Source organism: Solanum tuberosum, unplaced genomic scaffold, assembly GCF_000226075.1.
Source record: "Solanum tuberosum cultivar DM 1-3 516 R44 unplaced genomic scaffold, SolTub_3.0 scf00034, whole genome shotgun sequence".
Lineage (NCBI taxonomy): Eukaryota > Viridiplantae > Streptophyta > Magnoliopsida > Solanales > Solanaceae > Solanum > Solanum tuberosum.
The window spans coordinates 2,584,793-2,596,137 of NW_006238962.1; the positions used below are offsets into that span (position 1 = coordinate 2,584,793).

Consider the following 11,345-nt stretch of genomic DNA (forward strand, 5'->3'; position numbering starts at 1 on the left):
TTTATATCATTATCAATTCTTCCAGGAAGTTGTGCAGCAATAATAGACCACCTGATTCATCATAAATATTAGCGAAACCAAATATTTAGAGTCAGTGATATCAAAATTAGTCTGATTTTATTATGTGTGTACATTCCAAATTTCTTTGCATATATAGGTCTGTATAGTTCAAAATTTAGTTATTGATACTATTTGTTCACTTAATTGTAAGAATGTCACCACATTTGGGCCTGTAATAATACTTTTAACTTTTGGCCACAATGCGACGTATCTATTATCCAACAAAATGTTATATATGCAATTTTAGAACATCAATCTAATACAATCCCAATGGCCCAATTGGGAGATAAGGAGTTCTTATAGATCATAATGCTTTAATTATGAAAAAGCGATGAATATATATAGTTCGATCAATTAGTTTTCGAACAAAAGTTATGGATATATATAGATCGATCAATTAGTTTTCTAATGATCTATACATTTTGTACATATATTTTATTATAACCTAGTTTGCCGAAATATTTAGGGCCATAATTATTCCTTGATTGATTAAACGAAACGAAATGTATAAGGTATCACGAATGAGTTTTGGAATCTCAAGCTCAAGAATGTCAAGCCAAGTTTCAGATTAAATGTCTGAAGTTTGAAGTTTTTACATCTTATCCAAAGACGTAAGAAAAATTCAACTTCATTTTCGTAAGTTTGAAGTTGATTCTGAAGCGGCTAAATTCATAAGAAATTATATACTTCGCTATATATATATATATATATGGCTTTATAAGCGGCCCTTAAATCGGCTATTTGTGCACTTGACACATAAGTAGATCTTTTAGAACATAACCCTTTTAATTAATACAATAATATATAGTTTCTCTTAATCTCATTAATTAATTTCTTATACATTGCAAACATATTTTATAATCTCTACAAATAGAGCACAACTTTGACTAATGAAAACATCATTAAACCAAAAATTCACTTAATCTCAATAATCCAACCCCTCTTGTCCTCAATAATTCCTTTTTGAATTGCTACTAATCTTGAGTTCAATTGCGCACTTATTAAGTCTGAGCTTACCTTGTAGTTAATCCTGCAAATTTACATCATTAATCCTAATTAGCTAAATAATTAACAAAATAGAAGCAAAAGAAGAATTAATTAAATATGGATGCCTCAAAAAATAATAAGAAAAAGGTAAAGACACTAATATTACTGGCAAATGAGCAGGTCAAATCAAATATGCGTGGATCGGATTAGATATAAGCAGGTTAGCCAAAGTTCAACTATATCTCTAAGCGAACAACAAAACTGGAGAAATTAACTATACAATACAATTTTTCGACAAAGAGAATTTGAATGAACCCCTCAACTCCATGTAGATCTACCCACGCCGGCCCCTACAACCTTACCCGACCCTCTCCCCCACCATACCACCCCACCTTATACCTACTCCCATAGTATCTGTCTAGATTAAATTTGGTCGATAATTATTCGATACACTAGAGTAAATTTCAAATTGGATTTAAAATTACCTTTTGTTTTTGTAGGTAATACTTCCTACAGGAGCAACACCAAGTGCAGTTCCAGTACAAAATACTTCATCAGCACTAAACAATTCATCTGCTTCAATCAAACGTTCTTCAACCTAGACCAAAGAGTAATTAACGATACGAATAATTCAAAGGAATTTAACATATAGTATATATACATTTAAAAAAGAGTTATATAAACAATGTAATTTTCAAGCGAAAAAAATGTCAATTGACACTTTTTAGACAAGGGGCTCCACCATTGTATACGGGTAACTAACGAAACATAATAAATAAAATTAGTTACCTGGAAAATAAGACAAACAACCTTTCTATAACATGTTAAATTAAATTTGTTGTGTGAATATTATCTACACTATGAGTTGTATAATTAGTGAAACCTTTTCTTTATTAGTTAATTAAAATTGCATGTGACGATGATTTATTTCGTTGAAAACTAGACTCAAAGACATTTTAACTTGATAGGTCGTAAGCGTTCATCATGTAAAGCTATATATAGACTAGATCAAAGTAGGAATTTACGTAAATGTACGCTTCGTCCATCTAATTTATCAATATGACTAAAGTATACATATATCGATAATATACTATCGATATATTGTATATATATTTTGTAAACTAAATGTCCGAATGATATACCTGGTATCCAAGATCATGTGCAATGTCTATAATGCTTTTCCTTGTGACACCTTCAAGAATGGTTCCACTAGCAACTGGTGTTGAAATGTTTTTTCCCTATTGAATGTATTAAAATATTTTAAATGTAGGATCAAATATTACATTTAAAATAATTAGACCATAGGTTAATTTTTTAATTACCTTTACAAGGAAAATGTTAGAGGCAGAGACCTCTTCAATATATTTTTTATTTACTGAATCAAGATACAATACATCTGAGTATCCTCTCTCTTTTGCTTTCTGTATTGCTTTTATCACCTGCAATATGACAAAAAAAGGACTTTTAAGATACAAAGAGAAACAATTAATACCATTTTTATGTGAATATACTAATAATAGTCTGTTTGGTCAAGTTTTTGAGAAGTTTAAAGTGTTATTTGTTTTATTTTATGTCGTTGAGATGTTTGGCCAAGTTTTAGGTTTTTTTTTTAATGGGGAAAGTTATTTTTTAGAATCTGAAAAAAAAAAGTAATTTCTCTCCAAAAGCACAATTTTTGAAATTTCGATCAAGCATAAATTATCGTTTTAATATTTGTAAAAATGTTTTTCACACACTTTGGACTAATTTATGTAATACTCTTCATTTTTAGTCAATTTAAAAAATACATATTTCTATATTTAATGACATTTCAATTTTAAACTTCTCATTTTGTCTTTGATTAATGAGATCATGAGTTACACAAAATCTTTTGGCTTATTTTAAGTCAACAAGTCTCAAAAACCTTTTTTTCATTTTTAAATTATGTGTCCAGTCAGACACCTTCAAATAATGCGAGACGGAAGGAGTTTATAATATCGAAATTCAAGGAATAAATTACATTAAAGGTGATCCTCCATAAAGATAGGATTTGTATCTAGAAAATAAGGTTAGATGAGTAAAAATTCTTTATATCGTTGATATATACAATCGTAACTCTCTATAACAACTTTTTACCTACTATATATATATACAGTGATATATGTAGTTATAGAGAACATAGAAAATAACATAATATGAACATTTGATCAACAAAATTGTACGTCACAATAAATTTTTATTATAGAGAATGATTGTTATAAAAAAATCAAGCATTTACCGGGGCATAATTAGTAATTGCTTTGACTCCACCAGCTCCCCCTTGTGAGGCACGATGATGTTCTTCCTCAACATATAAAGTTAATGGTTGTGTCCCATTCTATATATGAAAAAAAAATTAAAAAAATGAAACTTTAAGTGAAAATAATAAGAAAATTAAATAATAATTATATACTTGTATCAAGAAAATAAAATGTTTATATTTAAACTTACCCTTAAATAATTTCCAACAGGACAAGCATAGACAATAAATGTGTACTCTGGTGCTGGAGCAATTCCAAGTATAGGTCCATTTCCAATAAGCAAAGGCCTAATATAAAGTGACCCTTTTCCAGCAGGAGGGATCTGTTTTTTTATTCATATATTAAAAAAACATATTGTTATTTTAGAAAAAAATATTTAATGAGGGTTGATATAGCGAATCGCGAAAAAAATATTAAATCTATGCGTGTTTGGTATGACGAAAATGTCGAAGCAAAAAATGTTTTATCGTACGAAATAACGGACATATAGTAATTGTAGAGATAACTTTAAGGAGTTAATTTCTGAATGATCACTCAAGTCGATAAAATTATATGTACTGTAAAATTACAGTTCCTTCGTCAGTATATTGTCATCTAATTTAAAGTGATGTTTGGTCAATTTCTTTTTTTTTTGGAGGGGGGCGGGGGGAATATCTTTTGCCCAAAAATATTTTTGAAACTCTAGTCAAACAGAAATCGCAAACATATCTCATGAACATTGAGTGATTAATCAAGAAATTAACTCTATTTTTAGTATTGAAACTCGATAATAATGTTATAAAGTTATTTAATAATGAACATTCTTAAAATCTAAAGAATAAAAACATTTACCAAACATAACGTACCATATAAGTCTCTTTCCCTTTTTAAACTTGTCAAGTGAACAAACGCTCTAAAATTCATAGAAAAAAATATATTTTCTATCATATTAAACGCGCTTTAATAAAATAAAATATTTTTTGAGAGGGAAGAATAATTACGTACCCAACGTCTATTAGCTATAGTTGTTAACTTGACAGCATCAACAAATTGTTGAATAGAAGGAGAAGGCATACACATTCTTTTAGCACCAATTTGCATTCTAATTCCACTTTCTTGTGGACGAAAAAGAAATATTCTTCCATCATCCACTCTATAAGCTTTTGTACCTTCAATTAAACCCTGTTTCGATCATGATTTCAAATTAACGTTTAGATACACGATATAAAATTATAACTTCAAATCAATGTATGGACATATGATATCAGATTATGGTTTCAATTTTTTTTTTAAATGTAATACTTGACTTATAAGTTTATATTTTGTAAAAAACAGTTCTGTCATTTAAAATTTTGCAAATTAAAAACTTATGCTCAATGTGAAGAGATTGTTTGTACTATGTGAAGTGATTATCATTAAAGAATAACTACTATTATTGACTAGTAGATTTTTATAAATTATGTGTATTTGAAAATTTGTAATCACAAATATTTATTTATAAAAGAAATATAGAGGTATAACACTTTTTAATGCAACGCCTTATATTAGGATATTTTAATATTTTGCTTATATAAACTATGATTTATTTGTTTAGTAAAATTGTGTAAAAGACAAATTTTTTAACCGTTTTTATATATACTTCATAATTTCATATTACATATCTAAATGAACCCTTAAATCGAGACATAGTTATTACTACTACTATAGTCATAAATAAAGAACATGAAAGTTTGGTACGTAGTAGTTATTACCACTACTATAGCCATAATTTCATAACTTGTCTTATTTTTATACCATATACTATATCATTGTAACTGGTCAGAAATAAATGATTCTACAGTCACTCCAGGCTTTAATTTTTATTTTTTATTTTACTTTTTTGCATTTCAATAAATTTAGTCAAATAGGCTTTAAATACCACTTGCCAAACAGGCTATAAATACTCCTACTAGATTAGATCTTCTCTTTTTTTTTTACCTTTTTTTTTTTGTAAATTAAGAAAAAAACATTAAAATATTATCCTTATCATTAAGTACATAGAGTTCAAGTAGTTAAAATATAAATTTTGAAATATAATTAACATGTATAATTTAGTAAAATATATATTTTTAAAAAAGGACTAGTAAAAAGGAGTGGATTAAGTAGTATAGTTAATCGTTATAATCTATCTTTTAACATTCTGCATATTCTTAAAAGAGAAACATTTAATAATGTAACTTTAATCATAAAATATTAATATATGCCTCATTGTATTATTAAAATTTATTATTTATCTATGCATCATAGAAAGTCAATAGCTAAATTATTTTTTATAACCAAAAAAAACGTCTCTTTTGTTTTCACCTAATTACTTTATGTTATATCTATACGATTTATAAAGTTAAACGACCTTTTTTTCGTAATATTTCAGTAATCTTACTGTAATATAAATAAAAGTTGAGTGATCATATATGAAATTAATCCGAAGAAAAAGTGAATTAATTTTTTTTTTGAGCTAAAAAAATTAAAAATAAAGTACCTGTCCATAGTTCAAGACACCAGCAGAGGGACTTAATTCAATATTTCCATAGGGATTAAGCTTGCCTTTTTCAAAATTCCCATTTTGAGAACTTCTTGTCATAAACATATAATCAGTTTGAATTAATTTGAATCCAAGATTATCCCAATCAAAAATATCCCTTGATTCATAATCCCTGAAATCATAATAAATATATTCAGTATAATTATATAAGTAAATTTTGGAATAGATACAAAGAAAGATTATTTTTAATATAGTAATTTTTAGTTATAAAATTTTAATTTTCTTTCAAGTAAAAATACATGCGACTAAATACCAATTAATTATTTCAATTTTTTTTAAAAAAAAAACAATTATTTTAAACAAATATTTTTGAAAAAATTGAAAATTTCCAATATAAAATTAATAAAAGGAAAATAGAGTTATTTGATTTTAAATGCAACTTACCTATAAGTAGAAGGTTGTGCAGAAGTTTGAGCAGGGGCAGTAAAGTACCTTGGTCCTACCTACAACCATAAATCGAAACGAAAATTTATAGCGACACAAATGTTATAGCATATTAAATAGTACTCCCTCCGTCCCATTTTATGTGGCAACATTTGACCGGGCACGGAGTTTAAGAAATAAATGAAGACTTTGAAATGTTTACCAAATTGTCCTTTTAAAAAGTAGACTCAATTTCTCTCTCCTCATAAATGTATTGGAGTATTATTTTAAGATTAAGTGGAACCAACAAGGATAAAAAAGGAATTGTACCTTTAAATACTTTCCATATAAGGAAATGTGACATTCTTTTTGGGACTGACCAAAAAAAAAATGTTGCCACATAAAATGGGACAGAGGAAGTACGTTATTAAAGGAGGAAATAAACATATAAATTAATACAGTTTGGGTGTATTAATTCAAAAGGGCAAATAAGTACTGTGTTAGTTTAATTTGACACAATTTGAAATGACACAAAATTTACGAAAGGAATAATTTTTCTTGAAATTTATAGCTTTTTTAAGCATGTCTAAGATTTGTGTAGCTATAAAATTTTCGACATTTAACTCTTAAATGTGTCATATTCGTAACATTTGTATGTGGTATAAAAGTGTAAATCGTAAAGTATTAAGCTAGTTGTTTCTAAATTTAGAAATATTGTGTCACATAAATTAGAATAAAGTGAGTACTGCTCCGATTCCTTTGATTCAATTTAAGGAGTTGTTTGGTGGGATGTACTGAAGAAACTAATACTATTTACGTAATTATTTGATAGGATTTCAATCTATGTTATACACCTTATATATAATAGGTTGTATAACTGATACATAGCAAATTATGGTATCATCAATGTATAATACATGAATAAGCATGATCCAAAATAAATTTTTCATACACCAAATCAAACAGTGGATAAATAACAATTCAGCATTACTAATTTCAACGTTACCAACACATCTTACTCAGTACTATTCTTATAACTTTACCAAATGATTCTTAAGTATCATAGTTTGACTAGACACGAAATTTATAAAAATGAAGGAGACTTTTGAATAGTATGGTCTTTGACACCATAAAATACAAAAGATTCACTTACTTTTTAAAATTTTATGTCTAATCAAATTAAGACACGTAAAATAAAATGAAGAGAGTATATAGTAGTACTCCATTTCAATATTCTTATAGGAATCCTTTAAGAAACGATATGGGCTAATGAAGTGTGGGACTCATATTAGAATTAGGAGTTCAGCGTTACAAACTTTTTTATTTTCATATCAGAGAGTTCTTAATAATATTTATGTTACGAAAAAAATACGAAAAATAGTGATGAAGATGGAGATATATACACTGACCTTCTCTAAAGAAGTAAGTAGAGCTCTGTGAAAGCATGAAGCCCTTTGGATGATCATGTTGCACAAGAAAAAATAATATTGTTGGAGATATTATTATCCCTAAAGTCTAAAAAAAACTTTATATTAAAATGCTAAAAATGAGAGAGGACTTGAACAACAAAACACAAATATATGAAGAAGTTATGGAGAAGGTGTACAAAATAAATAGAACATGCAGTATTTTAATTTAGCTAGCTGTCTATTCGTGTACTAAGCTTTATCTTTATTATACTCGCTCCGTCTCAATTTATGAGATAGATATTTGAATGAACACGTAGTTTTAATAAAAAAAAGAAAAATGACTTTTGAAATTTATAGTCTGAAGATTGAAATAAACTATAGATATTTATATGTTTATAAATTATTATTTCAGTACAATATAATTAAATTATTATTAAATATAAAAATATATCATTTTTAAAATAAAAATAAAAATTGAAACATAGGTGTATGGCTTTTTTTCCCATATACTCTGAATCTTTTTCATCAGCCCCCCACCAGCCCAACTGTAATTAGGTGAAAATAATAATCATTCATTGTTAACAAACAAAGAAAAATAAAATCATTTCTTTCATTTTCAAGAATATTTATGCTATATCGAATCAAATTGAGTAGGATCGAAAATTTACATGTTCTCCATAGAAATTTAGCAAAATAAGAGAAGGTATGAGATATTGACCGATTATTTATTTAAATTAATTTATCTCTACCTTCATAATAATTCTATGAACAAAACAAATAATACTTTCAATATTTTATTGATCTTTTATTTTGTCCTTGACTTTTTATTTATTATTTATGATATAGGACAAACAAGAGAGTATGTAAGGTTAGATTATGCAGTATAACCAGACAAATAAAAGATAAATTTGAATAATAGGGTATTTTGTCTATATATATATATTAGTAACTATATACTTAATACTTTCTCTATATATTGGAAATAATAGTTACGCTTTTTACTTTAAAAAAATAGTTAATATTTGAGAACGTCACGCGACATGTCACAAATAAAAGTTTGCCATTTTTATTTTTTTAGAATTTCAGAATCCCCCCCACCCTCCCCTCGGAGCTTATCTAGAGGGGGTGCCGTGGGTTCACGTGAACCCATGCTCCCCTCTCTAGATTAGTGTTATATTTTTAAAAAAATATTTAACTATAGATGTGTGAACCCACATTCAAAGTATCATATAATAATACGATAATGATTAGGTGCACCTCTCTAAGTGAGGATATAAATTTGAATCTCTTATATATCTTGTCATTTTGCGTAACACCTCTCCAAGTGGTTATCGGTAACATTTTTGGCGTTTCCACTAATTTTTCTTTTGTTTTTTCCTTTAATCTTTCAAAATTTTCAAGTGTGTTACATTGAAAATTCATAAAAATTTTAGCACTGTAAAAAAATTTATATAATTAAATCAAACGTGTATAGTAAAATTTAAAACTAGTAGTATTATATGTTTTGGACCTATATTTTAAAAAAATAAATTAATGGTTCATATTAAGAGCCTAGAAGTCAAATTTATCAAATTTATATTTAAGATACATTTTTTTTGTTATCGTGCACCCATCTTGCCGATATCCTGGATACACCTCTGCGCACCCCCCCCCCACCATTTGTAGGTCATCTTGTTAAACTCCCAATTAATATAGCTTTAAATAAAGGGAAAAGGGACAAATATACCCCGAACTATCGTAAATGGTATGCAGATACCCTCCATCATACTTCTAGGACATTGGTGCCCTTTTTGTCCAAAATCTGAAACATATATACCCTTTATATTAACGGACATACACGTGTCATAATCTTATCCACCAATTTGACATTTATTAAATATCGGATGGACGGATAAGATTGTGCCACGTGTCCCTATTTAGTCTTCTGTTAGAGTGAAAGACATATATGCTCTAATTTTTAGACGGCATGGGCACCAATGTCCCAAAAGTATGACGGAGGATATCTGCATACTATTTACGATAGTTCAAAGATATATTTGTCCTTTTTCTCATAAATAAAAGAAACTCTTACTTAAAAAAAAACCCTCTATTCCCTTAATATGTAGCTTATAAGGGAAAATAAAATCCTTTTTATTACTATTTTGTCCATTACTTCTAGTAGTTTTGCAACCACATAAGGTTAGCTAATGCATACAATGGCAAATTCAAAATTTTATTAATTAAAAGTTAAAAAAATTAAAATATAATCTTATCTTAAGGTGAATTTTGAATTATTTAAACCAATATTTTTTATCAAAAAAATTCAGGTGAACATCCTCTTCCTCTCTTAAATCCATCCCTAATTAAACATAAGGATATTGAATAAAATAGAATTAAGATGATGATATATAATGTCACGTGATATTCATCTCACCCACGTGATAACATCTCACGGATGAATTGAAGGAGCATTTTTAACAATTTATTTTAAAAAGTAAAATAAAATGAGGGCATACTAATTTTTTTTTGTAAAAATGCTAAATTTAACCCTTTTCTTTTATTAAAAAAAAGTACAAATATATAAGTCCTTCATAGTATCAGTATCAGATAACCATTAAAAGGCAATAAATGTTTGAAGAAAAAGTTAGATTCATGCATGTTGTGTTGTCTGTTTTGTCCCTATAACCATTTACGTTTGGGTAGGTGGATCTAGTATTTTGCATGTAAATTCGATTAATTTAATAGATTTTATTCAAAAAAATGTATTAATATTAGTAAATTTATTAAATATATATAAATTTAATACTATTTTGTTCACTTTTAAGTATCATAGTTTTATTTTTTTAGAGTCAAACTATAAAAAAAAATTGACTAACATTTTATAATGTATTTTTTCATCATATTGATATGTAAAAAATTAAAATTTATAGTACTTTTCGTATAATTGTTGAATATCTAAATTTTTTTATTTAAAATATCAAATTAATGCATCTCTTTTCCATCTTTGAAGGTAAAATTTTATCTATATCGACACTAAATATTTACATCTAATCAATAGATACATGCCATGTGTATAAATATACAATAACATTATTTAATCATAATTACTTAATGTATAGTATTCACTTCATTAACTTACTTAACAATAGTAAATTACATTAAATTAAACATTTGGTGAGAATAAAACGGGCCTCTTTCTTTGAATTTTGCAGTCATGTCATCTGTGGTCGAAATGGTTAGGCCCTTCAATTTGGAGTTGTATTATAATTAATTAATGGAGCAAGAACAATAATTATGTACCTTATAATAGTCGGAGCAAAAGTTATTGATTTTATTATCAAAAGAAACAATTCAAAGTCTATTTGGAGTCACTAGGAAACAAAGTGTTTTTCCACAAACTAAATACTTATTTTCGTTAACCCATAATTAATAGGCCGTAATTATTCCTATTAATTAGAGAGAGTTATGAATACATATCGTTCAACTAATTAATTTATTAATATGATTGAAAAATATACTATATATATTTTATAAATTAATTGATCGTCAAATATTAGGCTAATACACTTTTTATGGTCCACACTCTACTGCGACAACTAGGCTAGTTGTTTTGCCTACTTGCAATAAATTTTTGTGTTAGCAATCTCTTACAAAGGATCAACTTCAAGAGAATGATTTAGGATTTTTGTCGAGTGAAATCATGCAATA

General features: G+C 27.1%; 1 protein-coding gene across 1 annotated transcript; it reads right to left on the bottom strand.

Moving 5' to 3' along the window:
- Positions 1–821: 821 nt before the first annotated feature.
- Positions 822–7,850, bottom strand: LOC102594516 (branched-chain-amino-acid aminotransferase 2, chloroplastic-like). The gene is made up of 10 exons (XM_006342613.2): positions 7,659–7,850; positions 6,271–6,329; positions 5,824–5,998; positions 4,311–4,487; positions 3,517–3,648; positions 3,305–3,403; positions 2,370–2,486; positions 2,190–2,285; positions 1,533–1,645; positions 822–1,090 (listed from the first exon to the last, which is right to left on the bottom strand). The coding sequence occupies exons 1-10, from the start codon at positions 7,713–7,715 to the stop codon at positions 976–978; spliced, it is 1,140 nt and encodes a 379-aa protein (XP_006342675.1). The 5' UTR covers positions 7,716–7,850; the 3' UTR covers positions 822–975.
- Positions 7,851–11,345: the final 3,495 nt, after the last annotated feature.

Coding starts and splice junctions, on each gene's coding strand:
- LOC102594516 (XM_006342613.2), bottom strand. CDS start 7,715: ATGATCATCCAAAGGGCTTCATGCTTTCACAGAGCTCTACTTACTTCT. Junction 3,404..3,516: donor CTGTTGGAAATTATTTAAGG/GTAAGTTTAAAT, acceptor TTTCATATATAG/AATGGGACACAACCATTAAC. Junction 2,487..3,304: donor CAATTACTAATTATGCCCCG/GTAAATGCTTGA, acceptor GTCATATTGCAG/GTGATAAAAGCAATACAGAA.